The 18862-nt window shown below is 39.0% G+C and overlaps 2 protein-coding genes across 3 annotated transcripts; one reads left to right on the top strand and one right to left on the bottom strand.

Moving 5' to 3' along the window:
- Positions 1-1340: 1340 nt before the first annotated feature.
- Positions 1341-13589, top strand: LOC122989997 (transmembrane 9 superfamily member 2). Of its 2 annotated transcripts, XM_044363073.1 has the most exons (18): positions 1341-1669; positions 2276-2343; positions 2453-2546; positions 2666-2793; positions 2970-3099; positions 6408-6535; positions 6702-6816; positions 6938-7017; positions 7121-7226; positions 7669-7719; positions 8097-8229; positions 8844-8963; positions 9078-9135; positions 9319-9478; positions 9606-9757; positions 9886-9997; positions 10360-10531; positions 12509-13589. In XM_044363073.1, exons 1-18 carry the CDS (start codon positions 1532-1534, stop codon positions 12574-12576), a joined length of 2013 nt encoding a protein of 670 aa, XP_044219008.1. In that variant the 5' UTR covers positions 1341-1531; the 3' UTR covers positions 12577-13589. The 2 variants fall into 2 exon arrangements, with proteins under 2 accessions (XP_044219008.1, XP_044219009.1); XM_044363074.1 differs by lacking the exon at positions 7669-7719.
- Positions 13590-14284: 695 nt separating this feature from the next.
- gpr101 (G protein-coupled receptor 101) lies at positions 14285-18527 on the bottom strand. Its single transcript, XM_044363788.1, has 2 exons — positions 18210-18527; positions 14285-18074 (listed from the first exon to the last, which is right to left on the bottom strand). The coding sequence occupies exon 2, from the start codon at positions 17674-17676 to the stop codon at positions 16321-16323; it is 1356 nt and encodes a 451-aa protein (XP_044219723.1). The 5' UTR covers positions 17677-18074; positions 18210-18527; the 3' UTR covers positions 14285-16320.
- Positions 18528-18862: the final 335 nt, after the last annotated feature.

The following is an 18862-nucleotide window of genomic DNA, read 5'->3' as shown; positions in this document are numbered from 1 at the left end:
TGTATATCATTGATCTTTTAATTTTATTGGCTGACAATTTCATATTCATAAAGGCAAATTTACAGGTAAAAAGCTTCGTCAACACAAAACAACACAAAAAACTTCTTCACAAAGGAGGTCAAACACTACATTGACTCGATTCGTTTTTTTCTCTTTGTTTAAAATCTTTGTATGAATTTAAGTCCCCCTAACTCAGAGTTTTTTTCTTCTTCTGTAAATGTAATATATTACATTCATTGCTGTATATTTGAACAGGCTGTATAAACCGTGCATAACCACCTTCTGTATATAAAGTAACATGTCACTTTTTTCTTATCATCCAATATTTATCTCAGCACTCCTCACGTCTTTGCACTATTTGTATCCTGTTTACAGTTCACAGAAACGGTTTCTGTTTACAGACATTCCTTATGTATATTTCTGAAGTTGTTGCGTTGTCTGTAAGTACACTGACAGCCACTAACCCGGAATCAAAAAACTTTATGACGTATATTATACTGTAGAATAATTTTGAATAAAATTGTTTTTTTTTAATGTCAATAAAGAAAAAACCTACCTCTGTTTATCCGCCATCTACAGCAACCTTTCAATACTCCACTCCCATACAGACTAAACTAGGCACTCCTTCAACAGTTTCTTTGCATTCATCTGATTCTTCCTTGTTCAGCCTGTTGTATTTAGTCCTGTATGTTCTTATGACATCTTCCTGCTTATGTTATTGTACAGTCTTTAATAAACACAGTAAACTATATCCCAACATGAATTTAGGACAAGACGATGTGGACGAAAATATGCAATTCTACCAACTTTCATGACAACAGCTGTTTGCTGCATCTTGTTTTTCTGGTTTGTCCAGCCGCCTCTTACAATAATCTCTTTTATCTAAAAATAGTTTCTCTTCGCATACTTTTATCTCTCATTTCGTGCACTGCCACCTTTTGACGAGCTATTCTTTTTATTACAAAACGTGTGTCTTACTAATGTGCGGTGCAAAACTCCACTATTTTATATGTATATATGTATATAAAGAAAACAAGGATCCATGGTGTAATGAGGTAGCCTATAGGCAACGTCAGTGTTACTTCGACGGCGTCAAGTCGGTCAGAACACAATATGACATCCGATTTTTTTCTTTTCAAAATAAAATCACTGCAACTGTAAGTGTTGCTCAGTTTGAAAATGCAATAGTTTGTAACCGTTTTTGTTATACAAATGTATGCACGAGTATCATAAAAAAATATACAATGACTGTGTGTATATCTACACCAGCTATAAATGTATTTATTTTATATACTTAACACTACATATTTTCTATTGAAAGTCAAAACACTTGACTTCCGGTGAATATGTATCCGTTTCCGCATAGCTTGGCAGAGCTAGTTGCGACAGACAGGTCAGGCACTGCGTCTCGAGTTGAAAGAGCTAGCTAACCGTGCACAGCTAACGTCAAGAAACCGTTTCCCTCACAAGAAGGAGCACTCTCCTTTGACATAAGAAGACAAAATCTGCGATTAACCGTGTCCGCGTTAAAATGAAGAGGCGGATACACTTTGGTTTTGTGCTGGTCTACTTGCTGGTCTCACATTTCTGTCCGTGCTCGTCGTTTTATCTTCCGGGTTTAGCCCCAGTGAGTTTCTGTGAAGATAACAAAGGTGGTGAAGATTGCCAGGTATGGTTAGTTAATAAAACTCACAGTTCCTCTGTAGTGTTGTAAATGTTCTGCCCAAAATGTAATTGGCATGTTATTTTGTTATACTCACTCTTGCTAGCTAGCCAGTACTCTCTTTAGGCCCCGGCTCCTCCATTGCCTGCAGCCGGAGGACTAGCATCATATTCTAGTGCTTGCTAAATGTAAATGCCCTCGTTGACAGGGGGCATATATATAAATATATATTCATTCTTACTGAGTTGTCGGGTTTTTTCACCAGCCTAGCACGATATTGTTAGCAAATTAACACTGATTCAAATAATGAAAGATGACAGATGACGCTAATAGCCATCACTGTAGTAAGCTTGACTGGCCGCTGCTCGGCTACGTGGTCCAGGTAAGTTTGGATCCACTCCTTCACCTTTGAGAGACAGATCATCAAATCTTCGGTTACAACTGAGTCATTTACTCCCTATTTATATTACATCAGTCGACACGAAACATGCACAACCTGTTAACTGCACAACTTCTGGCTGGTTGTAGCCCACAATTTGGGCTTGAAAGTCCGGTTTGTTTTAATTTAGGCAGATATAGAATGACAGACAAATTATTTTTGCGTCTTTACAGACAGTGATCCAGCTGTTCGTCAATCGCTTGGATTCTGTGGAGTCAGTCCTGCCTTATGAGTATGACGTGTAAGTAACAATTAGTTTATGTCTGAAGTCAGTTGTTTAATGTCTGGATATATGTTGTCCAGCTCAAAATCATCCTTTCATTGTGTGTGACAATGTGAATTTGTTAAAGGTTCGACTTTTGCAAAGATGCAAAGGAAAAGAGGCCTTCTGAGAACCTTGGACAGGTGCTGTTTGGTGAACGAATTGAGTCTTCACCGTACAAGGTATCTGTAAATCTAAGTATGCATGGTGATTGTTCTGTTGCATATTTTAGATTCCATTTCAGCCCTCTATGTTGAATGTGCTCTATTAATGCAACACGCTTCTCATCTGCCTTTTATAGTTCAACTTCAAACAAGATGTGAAATGTCAGGCAGTATGCACAAAAACCTACAAGAAAGGCAACAAGGAGGATGCCACCAAACTGGATTTTCTTAAGATGGGAATGCAGCTGAACTACCAGCACCACTGGTTAGTAACAAATATACTGCTCTGTACTGTAATTATTCATTAGTGAGTTATTTTTAGCCTGGAGCCGTTGAGTGAAAGATAGATGGAAGTAGCAGGGAAGACTTGTTAGCAAGCAGGTGTCTTCTCAGATATTATTTATCAAGAAACTTTTTGAGGTTAACAAATTATTTTTTCAGGATCATTGACAACATGCCGGTCACATGGTGCTATGATGTGGAAGATGGTCAGAAGTACTGCAATCCGGGCTTTCCCATTGGCTGCCTCGTTACCTCAGATGGCAGATCTAAAGATGCTTGTGTTATCAATGTGAGTTTTGGTCTTCAAATTTGTTCTCTAATTCACATGTTAAGTTTGACCTAATTGGTCAGCTTCTTGTGAAGTTTAGAAGTTTTATATCCACTCAGGGTCCCTGTGGATCCTTAAAAAGTCTTAAATCGTGTTAATAATTTTTTGGTCTTAATTTATAGGAGGGGTGGCATTAAATTTTGATCGGTATAAAAACAATGAGGATAGATATTAACATTTCCAATAATACCAGGGACAAACCTATATAATTTTGTGTAACAAATACCTGTGAATGTGTCGTCAGTTATCCAACTAGAGGAAGCAAGAGAGTCCAAACAGCAGTGTAGCACAAAAACAAAAAAGACAAAGTCTAGCCCTCTCACAGAGCTATTAGAGCTTACATGTCAAAGAATATCAGACCGCACCTATACAACCATTATCATTATATGATCATTATGCATATATTCATTATTCCTCTTAAGACCTGAAGGCAAGGCAGGCGTGTCTGGACATGTAAAAATAACACCTAGATGCAAGCTCATTGGAGCAGGAGGTGAAGTTTGTTTACCCAGGAAATCTCCCAATTCAGCAAAACTCAGGCATTTTTTATTTCAGCTGTCATGCTCTTAGATATTTCAACTTACTTGTAAGATTAATTTGACTGGAAAGGCCTCATTCTTCTGAACAAATCGAGGTATAGCACTCCATGGTAGGGATGCAGTGATGAACTAATTTCACTATTAACCGCTCTTTAAAAGTCACAGTTCTGTAACCGTAAAGGCTCAGCTACACCGAGTGTTTCTGTTCTCACTCTCAAAAAAAGGGACATTATGATTCATTATTTTTCCAGAACAACAGTTGTACTGTGAGGAAAATTATAACTAGACAGTTGTGTAAAAAAAAAAAAAAAAAAGTCCATAGGCGCAACCAACTGACTGCAGGCGGAGCCAAAACAAACCTGGTTTACCAGCTTAAAATGCTGTGCTGCAACAAGTTCAGGTACGCAAAGTTAGACAAGCTGTCTCGAGAGCAACTCCTTTATTTGTGTTTGAGGGGGCCTACATTAACTAAAGCAGATGAGAAGTGTCCTGGCAGTGGCTGAGGGACCCAACACTGTAGCGTTGTATTCACTAAAAGACCTTAAATTGTCAGTGTGGGAGTATTTTGGATACATAAAGAATGGCCAGAGGGTTGTTCAGGAGGATAGATCCCCAATGTTAAAACTTACCGAAGAGAAGTCACTGCTAAAGGATTCAACACCTCAAACTTAACTTTGAGATCACCATCCAGCTATGCATGCTCTAAGTGAAGGTGATACACTAAGTAATAACTAAGTTAGCAAACATTACTTTAATGAGACATTGAGTTGGTAGGGAAGTAAATATAAACGTGTCACTCACAATCAGCAGAAGAGAAGCAGTGGGCTTCAGTGTGACCATTCACATCCTGTTGCATTCTTCTATCTGTGCTGAGCAAACACTGGTATGGTAGGTAAATATGCTCGGTGTAAAAGACTAACTTAACATTAGGATCTTGTAGACTTCCAGCATTGTACCATGGGATCTAATTAATTGCATTCAGTGATTAATAACACCTGCATAAAAATGTATTTCTTTTGTTTTTACTAAAACTGCAAAAAAAAAGAACAATAATAGGAATTTCTCAGGCCACATTTAAAGTAGATTCATTAGTAAAATAAATTATTAAAAATGAATTAAAAATAAGCATGGATGACAGTTCATAATAAAAACACTTCAGTTTATTACCTAACTTAGTAATAGTTTTCCATCGGGGATCAATAAAGTACATTTTAATCTTATATTAATAATAATAATAGTAAAAAATACTATATTTTAAATATTAGAAATCAACTAAAGTCATTACTGCAATGTCCAATAAAAGTTAATCTTGGCATGGATTATTTATTTTCATTTTTCTTATTTACTTTTAACTTAAGACTACCTCTGGTACTGTTGGAGTTCAACCCACTGTTGCAGAATCCTGCAACAGTGGGTTGAACTTCAACAGTGGGTTGAACAAATGCTCATGTGATTTTACCCAGCTGTAGTTTTGTGAAGTAAATTAATGCATAATAATCATGAAACTGTGATTTTTTCCTCCCAGACCATAATCATACCATCACAGTCTATAATCGTAGCATCTCTTCTTCATGGTTTGATAGAAATGTGATTGACAAAACAGCTGTTCTAACCATAAACAATTGTGATTCTATGCGCTATTATGTAACTATAAATTATTCTGTGAAGATTTCAAGGGGGAAAAATACAAGTAGGCCTATGTAAAGAGGGATGTGACTGTTTGCACCCTTCCACTGTTTCAGCAGATATGTTCATATTGAGCAGAAGCCATCTCTTATGTTATATTCATCATACCTAACATAACGACCTGTAGTGAGAACATTTGTATTACCTTGGGCTATGGTTAGGCTTGTATAGTTGTATGGGGCAAGGCCTACATTGTCATCATCTTTTCAAATTAGCTGAACATCTTTTGGAAATAATTTCAAATTCACTATCACCCCTATTCGTTGTTTGAGTCAAAAGTTTGATTGTGGAGGTGTAAACGGTGTAAACCATAAAGCCTAAATGCAGCACTAGTGGTAGCTACATCACTTGGAGGTTGTGTAGCCTCATTGAAATTGTGTTTCTTCAGATATTTAGGCAGATGAAAAAGAAATCAAATAACATAGACATAAACAACCAACTATCGGTATTGGCAGATATAGGCCTGTTTTCTTTTTTAAATATATAGGCCTATACCGTCAACAATCAGTTTCTGTATTAGCCAAGTATGTTCAAGTCGGCAGCAGTGCATTCCTAATTAACTTATGAAATGCAACAACATTGTATACTGTATTATAGTTTAACTTTTTTTCAGTGGAAATGGTATTATTTTTTTCTTTTTATAGGTATTAAAAAGGTCTTAAAAGTCATAAAATTGGAAGTTGAGAATTTTTAGTTTGATAATGGTAATATTTTTTGCTTATTTTAGTGAATATTTATAGAATTTATAGGATTCTTGTTCGGTTTTTTTAATACATAGTATAATTTACAGTTAGTAGCTAATTTACTGTCATTTAAGTAAATATAAAGTAAACTCAAACAGTATTTGATCGTTAAAAATATGGCTATCAGAATTGATGGGCCCAGGCCATACAAATACACAACAGTACAATTAACATTAGTAGGATAAAGGTGAAGCTGTTTTTTTGCATTCAATAATTACAGTATAGACAATGCTCAACAACATACAGATGTGTGTTTACAAATCTTTTTGTACCTGGTATTGAATACGGTTTCTTTTTTCAGTCTGAGTTCAACAAGAAGAATACATTTTACGTCTTCAACCATGTAGACATCAAGATCACTTACCATAGTGGTGCGTCAGAAGGATGGAGAGGAGCTCGGCTGGTCGCAGCCACTCTGGAGCCGAAGAGGTAAATGTCGGTTGGTAGTAGATAGTTATGATGATGATAGTTATGATTTTGACTTAGGCCTAATCTCCCTCAACATGTTTCAGTAGAATGACAACTCCCCATTCAAACTATCACCATAATTATGAATAATTGACCTGAAGGATTTTGTGTGTTTTGTGCATAACAGTATCAAACATGCGGACGAGAAAAGCCCAAATTGTGAAGGAGGTAACCCAATGGAGGTCCCTGGGGAGTTTGATAGCGATGTGTCTGTAGTTTACAGCTACTCGGTCACATTTGAGGTAGGCCTCCAAACTATATGAAAAATTGTATTTAACTAATATAAAATCATTTCTATGTTACTGTGAGATATAATATACTAATTGTGATTTTTTTTTGCAATAATTTTGCTTCCTTTAACAGGAAAACAATGCTATCAAGTGGGCGTCCAGATGGGACTACATCCTGGTCTCCATGCCTCACACCAACATCCAGTGGTTTAGGTATGAGGACATTTTTCACATTGTGAGGCATAAAAATAATGAAACACTCTGGCTCTTGATGCTTGTTAGTTGATCTGAGGGTTTGTTTTTTGTGTTTTTCTAGCATCATGAACTCCTTGGTCATTGTTCTGTTCCTGTCTGGCATGGTTGCCATGATCATGCTGAGAACTCTGCACAAGGACATTGCCAGATACAACCAGGTGGACCAGGTAAAGGCGTTTTTAAGCTCAATTGGAGCTCATCCAGATGTGTATATACAATTCACTGCATACACATGCACACTAGTGAAGATTTCCTGAAGATGCAGTGCAGGAATATACCAGAAATAGATAACACTCTTATGGGTACAGTTTCAATCTACTTAGTTGTGTCATTTGTGTACTGGAGAGCACCATGTTGTCACAATCCAAATGAGCTATTCAAAGTAGCCGGTGCCATTTCTCTGTCGTAAGGTAAAGGTGTCATATTTCCAGCAATAAAACAGTAAAAGCCAACAGCTTCCCAGGGAACTTTGAAAGCATCCTTATTTTTATCTAGATAACCATATATTATTTGGGTTATATTGATGCATTAAATCTGCAGTGTGAAATGTCACCCAGCACACTGGGTGTAAAGTACCCAGAGTTATAAATGTTTTGTTACATTTCACAGGCAGACTTGATAAAGCTTCCATCGACCAAGGAAAAATCCTCTCTACCCTATGTAAGCTTATTGAAAGCCATTTTAAGCAAAACCTATTATGGTAATTCAATCAGGGGTTTGGGTGTGTGATTGCAGGAAACAGGCACGTTAGAGAAGAATGTAAAATGTGGTGTGGATATTTTTTTAATTTGCCAGTTTAAAAAAAAAAACGGCTTATACTTATGAATTGACTGTGGAGTTTTTCACACCAAATTTTACAAATCTTGGTAAAAGTGTTTTCATTCTTCACTTTATTTTGCTTTGCTAGTAGGTGTCAGACTTCGAGGTAGTATTTACTGCGTGGTGGTTGGTTAACCTTTTACTTTTATCATTTGCAAACGTGACCTACTTCCTTGATTGTGACTGCTACTGTATTTGCTGTCTGGCTACCTCCACAGGAGGACGCTCAGGAGGAGTCGGGGTGGAAGCAAGTGCACGGAGATGTGTTCCGTCCCCCCAGGAAAGGCATGTTGCTGTCCGTGTTCCTCGGACAGGGAACCCAGATCTTCATCATGACCTTCATCACACTCTGTAAGGATTGTTTTGCTCTATGCTCTAATATGCGATATCACAATTAGTTACACATAGTGAATCAGAGTTTCATTCTTACAAACTGCTGTCAGTGTTACACTAAGTGGCTGCCATGTTGCTGTTAACCAAAATAGTGATTATGAAAAGATTAAAATAATTAAATGAATTAACATAAAACAAATTATTTGAAAGTTCCAAAATAAAGCTTAGCTTAGCTGGTTATCTTCCCCAACACACTTTGTTTAATTCCTATAGCAGTTTTTTTTCATTATGGTAATGTACATCCCTATAGCTGGCAAGGCAGTAGAACAGTTTATGTCAAAGTATTTCCACAAAGTTAACAACAAGGTTGAGGGTTCATCTGTTGGAGCCTCCAAATTATAGCAAACTACACTATTAAACAAGAAGACACATTTAAAGGCATTTACATTTTCAAGCCAGTTTAGATTTTTGAATTTTAGGTTTGGCGGTCTGAAGTTATTTGACAGCAGTGCTACCCAGCTGAATGGAGTCGCATTAAAAGCAGCCTCTGTGTTGATATTTCAGCACTCCACGAGCAGTAGCGCTGGCATGTCTGAATGAGTGCACTGATGATGACTGTTTTTCTACCGTAGTCCTGGCCTGTCTGGGCTTCTTGTCACCGGCCAACAGAGGAGCTCTCATGACGTGTGCTGTGGTCCTCTGGGTTCTCCTGGGCACCCCTGCTGGCTACGTGTCTGCTCGCCTTTACAAAAGTAAGAGTCCTGTGACAACTTTATAGGAAAGTTCATTATAGTCTTAAGAGTCGACACAGACAGTGTCGTCTTTCTTATCATGATATTTTCATCCATCTGTGTTTGTGTTTTCAGCTTTTGGAGGTGAAAAGTGGAAGTCAAACGTCCTGCTGACAGCACTCCTGTGCCCAGGGTACGTTCACTGACCATGTTTGCTTAAGTTTGTTTTATCTGTGTCATTTTCAAACTTCATTTCTACCCTGGAGAACTAGAATGACACGTTAATGCCCTTTCTTTTGCCTGTCAAACTGCTGTTAACGCTCTCATTTGTTTTATCTTTCTCTGTCATTGTCCTTTATCCACCACTCTTCCCTAGGATTGTGTTTGCAGACTTCTTCCTGATGAACCTGATCCTTTGGGTGGAGGGTTCGTCAGCAGCAATCCCCTTTGGTACCCTAGTTGCCATTTTGGCCCTGTGGTTTGGAATCTCTGTGCCCCTCACCTTCATTGGTGCCTACTTTGGATTCAAGAAACCTGTAAGTGCAGCCTCCACTAGTTTAGGAATGTGTCTAACTTGAAATGAATTGATTGCAGATGTGTTTGTGTGTGCATGCGCGCATGTGAATTTGTAATCATTTAATCACTTTTTCTGCTCCTATATAGGCAATTGAGCAACCAGTGCGAACAAACCAGATCCCTCGTCAGATTCCTGAGCAGTCATTCTTTACCAAGCCTATCCCTGGTATAGTAATGGGTGGAATCTTGCCCTTTGGCTGCATCTTCATCCAGCTTTTCTTCATCCTGAACAGCATTTGGTAAGAAGAAAGGAATGCTGTCTTTCTTGATTGGCTAGCTGGTTTAGTTTTGAATAACCTGTGGCCTTTACAGCAAGGAGGAGTTGTGATCTAAGCCACGTGTCTAACATGGAGTGCTTGTGTCTTAGGTCTCATCAGATGTACTACATGTTTGGGTTCCTATTCCTGGTTTTCATTATTCTACTCATCACCTGCTCTGAGGCCACCATTCTGCTCTGCTACTTCCACCTATGTGCCGAGGTACCTGAATGTTCTGAGAATTTTGTCTCATTTATCAAACTTTTTTTTACAACAATGAATAACTTTCACTTAAAAATTAATCCACTATTAATAACACATACTATATTTTTATAATACCAATGTACTTGTCTAAACAAAGATCTATGGTTAATGTCAGACAATCAAAAAAAAAGCAAAAGCTTCTTCAGTCTTGATCATGCTCCTAAATATTGTGTGTGTGAAGCTGTTATTATTTTTGTGTTGGTTAAAACTGTATCAACATCAATTAAGCTTATTTATTTCTGTATTTTCCCATCTGGTTCAGAATTCAGTTCATATATCCTCATTACTGGATCCTAACCTTTCATTTGTAATGTGTCCAGGACTATCACTGGTGGTGGCGTTCCTTCCTGACCAGCGGCTTCACAGCAGTCTATCTGTTTATCTATGCTGTGCATTACTTCTTCTCAAAGCTGCAAATAATTGGAGCAGCCAGCACCTTCCTCTACTTTGGATACACTATGATCATGGTCCTCATCTTCTTCCTCTTCACAGGTGAGGCCTTTTGTTATGTGACATGTGAGCTCTTTAGCATCCACAGGGATTTCTTACTTGTCTTGGCATATTTTGATAATGCACTGACATCATATCGTAAGTGCTTATTTTTATTGGTGAGATCATGAAAATTACAAATGATCATTAATATATATTATATCCAAGGACAGAACTCCCTATGCACAGCCAGTATTTTCAGACAGGTCGGTCGTGGGAACATATAAGGTGAAAATCAAAATTAACCACTGCACACTGTACATGTGGTTGTTAAATATATTATATCCAATCACGTTTTTTATGACCAGTGAAGAGGCTTCAATAGGTTATTGTACATCAGAGGGGTGTGTAGTTTGAAGTCATAGTCATTGTTTGCTCAGTATTTGTAAAATGACACCTAACATGAATTCAGTTGTCTGTAGATTCAGGATCTCCGTCCTGTTCATACATCTTGTGAAATGAAACACCAGGAAGTAGTTCTCAGAAATTGCGCAAGATTTGTTTGCTTGTCATATAGTTAAAGCCAAGCCTTGGCCATTTGCTATACTGGCAGTAACGAAGCACTGTGTCAAATGAAGTTAAAGAGCATTTATTTGCAAGGGTCCCATTTGAACTGTCATGTTTTAGTCTGTTTGAAGTTTAATGGAAATCAGAGAGACTATGGGAAATGAGACTAGAACGTTCAAAGTCCCTCTTGGTCAGATCTAGTTTTGCAGACTTATTTGGGTCAATTTTACTGTCTGTGGTTTGCTGTCTGACAAGCCACAGCCTAGTTTTATCAGGGAGTTCCTTTTTTTGTTCTTTTGTTCTGTCGATCAAAAGACACAGACACCACATTCACTCGTTGCCATGGCTGATAATAAGCCCATATGCACTCCTGCATTCCTGACCATTGCTATTAAGGCGATTTCTCTGTGCTTGCACTTAAAATCTAGCCGTGTGACTAAGGGTGTACAGGTCTACCACACGCGTCATTACAGGGCTGAACATAAGATCCTTGTTTTTTTCTATAGGTTAAGAGAGACAAAGATTGACACATGTTGACATGGTAACAGCACTCCCTGGCCCTGACCTGCTCTATTGCACACCCACTCAGATGAGACTAGGGATATATGCAGAAAGAGGATAAAGTACAGAACTAGATAACAAGCAAATACACGCCTAGTCTTTATGCCGCCCAGAAATATGGGGCTCACCATGATGTCAGTTGATGACATACTTTCTGCTGTTACACTGTCATTAGGCCAGATAAAAGTTAGCCTGTAGCCTTGCTTGTCACTGCAGCACTTTTTGACACTATCTTAAGACAGAGCTGTAAGTAGCAAGGGGACGAGATGTCAAAAGATTATCACCAAGAAATAATCCAAGGATTCAAGGAAAAGATTATCAGATTCCCTCCTTGCTTCCAGTTTTGAACTAAATAATCCTAATCTCTCTCATTTCCCATTTTTAAAGTCTTTATATTCTTGTCTTACTTATTCACCTCATCCCCAACTTTGATCTCAACTTAATTCGGGATTGGGCTGCTTGGCCCCCATTGAGCAGTCAGATAGGACTTTTATACCCAGATGAATTGATCCAGGATTTTGACCAATCTGGCTTCTCAACATTAGGGGGTCTCGGGGAAAATATACTTTCTCCTTGACAAAATGAAGCACTGCTGCTGGTGTTTGTGCGGTCTTGTGGAGATTGCAGCCGCAACACTGTCAAAAGTCAAGCTTAGTGGATAAAGTTTGGTTGTGCAGCAACAGCAAGCTGACTGCACCAATTGGCACTTGACAGTTTTTTTTTTTGTGTGTGTATGTGTGTCTATGCTCCTGAAATACATTACTTTCAGGACTTTGTGGACTTTTTAGTTTTAAAATGTCTCGTTGCTCCATTTTGAACTGAGCTGCACGAATTAAGAAACAGATTTTAAACGCAGCTAGTCCCACCTAGGTGTTTGTCAAGTCATTCCTTTAACCTGTCTTTTCTTCTCAGGTACAATTGGCTTCTTTGCCTGCTTCTGGTTTGTAAATAAGATCTACAGTGTGGTCAAGGTGGACTAGAGGACTGAGGGAAAGACTGACTCCTTGCTGTCACAGTACTGACCTCCTCAGTGCTGGTTGTGTGAGAAAGTGATTTGAACGGTCCTGAACTGAAACCATCACTTATCATAGAAAAGACCTGAAGAGCAGAGCCCGTCCTCGTTTGTGCTTTAAACCTATGTTGCTATATTTTTCTTTTTTTTTTTTTTTTTTTTAAATATATGTATAATTTTGTGTTCACTGTTGACCAGTAATATTTTTGAGTGGGACCTTGAACATCATCGTGGGTTCCTGTGATCTAGTTGTCATCGTGAACCATTTGTTTTGGTGGGTTTAACAAGAAAATCTGAAATGTTTTTATTTTAATTTTCTAAAGAAAGTAAAATGTTGTCTATTTTGCTTTTCTATTCCCTTATGGCAAAAGGTTTTGTTTTTCATTACCTGTATTGTAATGATGAAAAAAAATGTGTGTGTACATATATTGTATAGAGAGTGAGCGAGCGAGAGAATGCTACTTAAAGATTGTCACCATTATGAAACCTTCTGTAGGAGTTTTTTTTTCTTTCTTTTTTAGGTAAAGATGGGGCTATAAATCCTCAAATATCAGCCTGTATTGTAGTTCATAAATGATATAAAACACTGACATTGCTCTGATACATGTCCCTTCTCTTGTATTTAATGGCTACATTTAAGTTTGAATTAAATCAAAGGGTATCCTTGGTTAAAAAGCACATCTGTATCATAGATGAATATGCTACAGCTACAGTATGTTGCACATTAAGGATGATCTCTCAGTGACATGCCTGATTTTTTTTCGGCCACAGGAGATTCTCACCTAGTTAATCATAACGCAGTCCATGAATTTACTGATGAAGTACATATGCACCGTTGAGATGCACCCTTTTAGATGTTAATAAGCGGTTTGCTGAATTGTAACTACATAAAACACTGCTGTCTTTTGCTTCAAGCAGTGTGGCGTCATCACCCGAGGTGATAACATTTTTACAAATAAATGCAATTAATTCCAAAATGAAGGCCACATGTTTTTTCTTGGAGCCACTGGAACGCATACTGAAACAATACTTTTAACCATATTGTTCCTTACTTTTGTCTCAACATAATACAATAAGATTCAGTTTTCTGTTCATACCTATAGGTTTTCATGGCTGAAACCATAACATAAAGCAAGATGAGTATGTAAGGAAACAGTGTTGTTGACCTAATGCAGATAAATGCAGGGCACACATCTTATTCTCCCTCAGTCAGAAGTATTCACACCTGCATATTGTATATAACAATCACAACCCAGATGTTTGTATTTTAACGGGGATTACAGTTTGATGAGGGCAGGGATGACAAGCAGGAATACTTTTTAAACATTTTCAGTTTAGTGCTCATGAATTTCTCCCAAGAGAAGCTCTTCTTTTTTGTCCTGGCTATGAAAATGTAGAACTTTATAACTGCAAAACCTTCAAGAAAATCAGGCTTTTGTTTGATTATTATTTCATTTCTGCCGAGCATGACTTTTTTAGCTGAAAATTCAAAAACTAAAACAGTCCTAACAGCAGCTGATTTAGTTGTCATTTATGAAGTTATTGGTTGATGGGGACAAGGAAGAACTCTGACACTCACATGCTTTCCTGTAGTCGACTTAGTCCCAAGCAACTTTTAGCATATTCCTGCTAAAACTTGTTAAATTTAACAGAAAATTTGACACTTTTACGCACAATAAATATAATTAACTTTTATTAAACAACATACATTTTTGATGTTGGATAATGAAACCAGAAATAATACAAAAGCACAATAGAAATCACAAAAATATGTAGTTTTAAAGCACTTGAAAACATAGTTTTCTCTCATTTGATGATAAATTGTATTACATACTGAACCGTACCCCTTTGTCCTTTACAGAGCAACACCGACAAACTTATTATACAAGTTTGATTGTCAATTATAATACTGTAGCATGGATTTCTCACAAGTGACCAGCTGAATAAACCAAGGCTCAAGTCCACACCAGTTTGGTCAGGTGCGATCAGTTGTGAGTGGTTTCTCAGAAAACTTATATCACAGTCAACAATAATAATAATAATAATAATAAACCAGGAGCACTCTGGCTCATTCTCCCAAACATTTTCTTCTATCTCCTAAAAGATTATAAAAACTTGACAAATAGGGACTTCACACACTTAAATAATGCTCACAATGATGTGACGCACCTATGATATCCTTTGGCAACACTTCATTCACCCCATCAACTCGGTTGATTGCCTTTCTCTAAGATGAGTCATGGCAAGCACATGATACTTGCATAAATACCCACCCTCTACTTGGCTTCAAGCAGACAAAGTTTCCATTGAAAATACTGTATCAGGAGGTATCTTTACAAACCTACATGTGTTCAGTGGAATATAAGAAATTTGTTACATAAGATCTTGCGGCATGAAGCCTACATTGAATAACTGGTGCTAGTCCGCTAGAGTTATCTTTTCTTTTTCTTTTTTTTTTTTTTATCACAACCTGCTCTCTATGGACAGTATTTTTCAACAGAAATACTGTACTTTCTCAAAGAAAGACTGAATTTACAAAGGCAGCAAATACTGAATCCAAATATACAGTAGCACACTGAAATAAGAGGCAACAAATTCCACCTCTGTTAAGCTTGAGTTAAAGGAAACAGGCTAAGACAAACTTCAATGTGTGACCATCCCATCAAGGAAAGGGATGTCACCAACCCTTTGTGTATTCTGTACAGACAGGCACAATATCACTATACTATCCATTTATTTAAAAGGCGCTTTGAGACTAAGAATAGTTACTATGACAGTGACACATAGACATGGTAATTTTCACTTGCTCAACAAGATTTTGTCCAAAAATGGGCACTACAAATTCTTCCACAAACATACCCTGAGTTCATTAGTTGCAGGCAAAGCTTGCTCGCACTAACACAATGACAGTAGATCCTGTACCCTCAGACAGGATCACACAGAATACAACACACAGAAAGTTTAAAGGAGATCAAGGTATTGTGCAGATACTGCATATCAATACCTTATCAGAGACATCTATGGCCCATAATTAGAGCAAAGTAGTCAGAACACCAATATTTTTAATCCAGCATAACAAATTCTATCTTAACACAGCAATCCTACACTGAAAATAAGTGGCATTTATGATAGACCTGCAGGCAAATATGTAAAATACAAATTAAATGTAGTTTCTGGTTTTACTTCAGTTTTTCTTTTTAAAATTGAGATTGATTTAAATGCCCATTTTATGTAACAGTGGCTAGTACAATAATTGCATACATCTAAAACAGTACAGATGGTTTGTAGAGACAAAATACAACAGCTGCACACATTCGGACTTATCTGGCCCATGTGGTAACTCTTAAAACTGCATTTACATATAAAACCCATTTACATACAAAATTTGATAAAGTGAAATCAAAGTAATATTCATTGTTTAGGATTTCTTTCACACAGTCAGTTCTACTTTACATTCATAATGCAACAATGGATGGACCATGTCATTTTTCAAAGAGATATATTCAATGTCAAGTTAATCATTTAATCAAGCTTATGACAAAATAGAAAAAGATCATTATGTAGATGATCAAGTAGGTAATACAGCTATTCCTAATGCCAGCAACATCAGAATGAATAACCCTGTTGTCAAAAAGGCATACTGTATGAGAAGCTCTTGAAGTAAGAGCAAATACCATTAAACTATCCAGTGAATCCTCAAGGCAGTTTCAGTTTATGTGCTTTGCTTGCTGTGGACTGTGAGCTCCCTCTCAGAGCTGACGCTGGTCGATGTGGTCTCTTTACGGCTGTCCCTTGACTTCCTCTCAAAAGTGGGAGAGGAGGATGTGGTGCACTCTTCCCACGTCCGCAGGGGGAAGACTCGAGCGGCCAGGCTGGGCAGGTGAGGATGAGCACCGGAGCGTCCCTCGGTAGTGGTGAAGCAGCTCTCCACAGCGGAGCTCTGGCTGGGACGGTTCTGTTTGCAGAACAGCCCACAAAGCAGAGCAAGGAATTCCTTTCTCACACTACGGTGCATGTATCCGTAAATGTAGGGGTGTAGACAGCACTGCAGAAAGAAGAGCACAAGGGCAAGAGAGGACAACCAGGGGGGTACAGCTGCTCTGGCGCTCATAGATATAGTATTTAGTATGCTGTAAGGCCCCATGCTGAGGATATATGAGGCCATGATCACAAAAACTACACGTGCTGCCTTGCAGTGGTAGTGGAAACGTCGATGCCTAACTCGAACAGGGTACCCCCTGGCCGAGTAGGGGCCATCAGGTGAACTTGCCTGCTGGAGCTGGAGCTGGGGCTGTGGCTGTCGCTGTGGGCTGCCAGGTGCCTGGAAGTCCTGTGGGCAGGGCTGGGAGTAGGCCTGTGTCTGTATGGGGTGCACAAGTGCATTCTGCCTCCGAGCTGCTCTGAACACCATCCAATAACATACGAGCATGACAAACACTGGCAGCCAGAAAGAAAAGGTGGACACCACCGCAGAGTAGGACAGGCTCGAGGACCATACCACTGAGCACACCTTGTGATGGTGGTCAAAGTCAATGGCCCCCCAGCCATAGAGGGGAGGTGTGCTCTGAAGGAAGCTGAGCACCCAGGTGCAGATGATTAGGTTGGTGCCCAGGTGAGGGGTCATGCGGGTAGGATAGGACAGAGGGTGGATGATGGCCAGGTAGCGGTCCACAGAAACGACTATAATGGTATTGACACCAGCAAATGCAAAAAGGTGCATGAGCACCACCAAAGCCTGGCATAGTCGGGCATCTAGAGGCCACACACCTGGCACAGTGGCTGCGATGGCAAAGGGCATGACTAATATGGTCTGGAGTAGATCTGCCAAGAGGAGGTTGAGAACAAAGCGGTTGGCCACATGAAGAAGCTGAGGCTTTCTCTGGAACACCAGGAGAACTACCACATTTCCAAACAAGGACACACACACGATCAGAGATATGAGCACGATCTTTACCACGCTGTTAGCAGTGGAGGACCAGACTGAGTCCTGACTGGAGCCAGTGAGGCCAGACTCCCAGGGATCATCACTGAAATTTCTGCCCATACCTTGCACCTGAGAGCTCGGCATTGTTCGTCCGAAACCAGTGCCAGTGAGTGCATGTGTGACCTCACATCCAGCAGTGTTGACATGAAGTCAGTTTAATCTCATCTTGATCAACGGTAGCTATGACAGGAGAGAAAACAAGCTCAGATGTTGTTGCTTTTCAGGATGACAGAACAATAAGATATGGGTGCTCCTTATTCAGTGAATCTCATGTGCAAAATTCAACATGCATCTAACATTATTTTTAAATGCAAACATGCATATCATCCATAACATGTGAAAACAGTCCAGCAGACTCATCCATGAGTAACCTGCAAAGCTGGAGATTATCAACACTGATTCGCTGATGATCATCGTGATCTGTGATTAATCCCTGAACGTTTCACCCACCGAACAGGCCTTATTCTTCTTGCAGCCCACATCTGCAGAATGAAAAAAAAAAAAAAGAATTTGTCTGGCGACCATAAATGCCACCGTGCAAGCCGTCAGCATCGACTGTGAACGTCCAGACAGTGGCAAATATTGCGGACTGCTAATCTGTAAATGATGTATTATACCTTAAAATGACCAGTGATGCGATGTCTAGCCTGAGGATGCTCTCTCTCTCTCCTGCGCTCGGTTTTTCATCGTTTTGCTCCCATCAGCTCCAGTCAATGGCAGCGAGCTTTCACGGCTCAGCTAACAGACGCTGCGTGTCTTCGCCCAGCGGGGGTCTCTCATCCAGACGAGCGTATCTCTCCTTTGCTGCTCTTTTTCGGATTTCATGGCAGATCAGACATTTATTATTTTATCAGCTCTGATTCCCCTCAACAGTCTTAGGCTACTTACGGTCGGGTCTTGTCTCCGAGGTGTCAGAAAAAACCAAGGACACCTGCGCTGAAATCTCCCCCCGCAGGAGGTTGTCACCGACCCCCTCCCATACCGTTATCCTCTTTTGTTGTGAATGTGCAAGTGCTTTTCACGATCCTGTCTGACACTTTTTTTTACAAGGTAGAATCATAAGATACAGACGTTATCCCCATGTCTTTATTGTGTCAATCTGTCATTTTCTTTTATGAATATTGTGGAAAAAAAGGGAAAAAAAACCATAGTCCATTACATTTATGTATCCTAATGTTTGCTCCTTTCAGCAACCATATTCCTGCTTATATCATTGCAGAAAACAGTTAATAATAAATATCATTAATTGTGTCCTTTATTTTCTCCCCAA

Source organism: Thunnus albacares, chromosome 10, assembly GCF_914725855.1.
Source record: "Thunnus albacares chromosome 10, fThuAlb1.1, whole genome shotgun sequence".
In the NCBI taxonomy this organism is placed as follows: domain Eukaryota; kingdom Metazoa; phylum Chordata; class Actinopteri; order Scombriformes; family Scombridae; genus Thunnus; species Thunnus albacares.
This window is presented reverse-complemented; position numbering and strand designations above follow the sequence as displayed.

What these genes read in the sequence shown, in the direction of transcription:
- gpr101 (XM_044363788.1), bottom strand. Translation starts at nt 17,676, where the DNA reads ATGCCGAGCTCTCAGGTGCAAGGTATGGGCAGAAATTTCAGTGATGAT.
- LOC122989997 (XM_044363073.1), top strand. Translation starts at nt 1,532, where the DNA reads ATGAAGAGGCGGATACACTTTGGTTTTGTGCTGGTCTACTTGCTGGTC. An exon ending in GCTACTCGGTCACATTTGAG is followed by an intron (nt 6,817 to 6,937) that starts GTAGGCCTCCAA and finishes TTCCTTTAACAG; the next exon opens with GAAAACAATGCTATCAAGTG. An exon ending in CATGACCTTCATCACACTCT is followed by an intron (nt 8,230 to 8,843) that starts GTAAGGATTGTT and finishes TTTCTACCGTAG; the next exon opens with TCCTGGCCTGTCTGGGCTTC.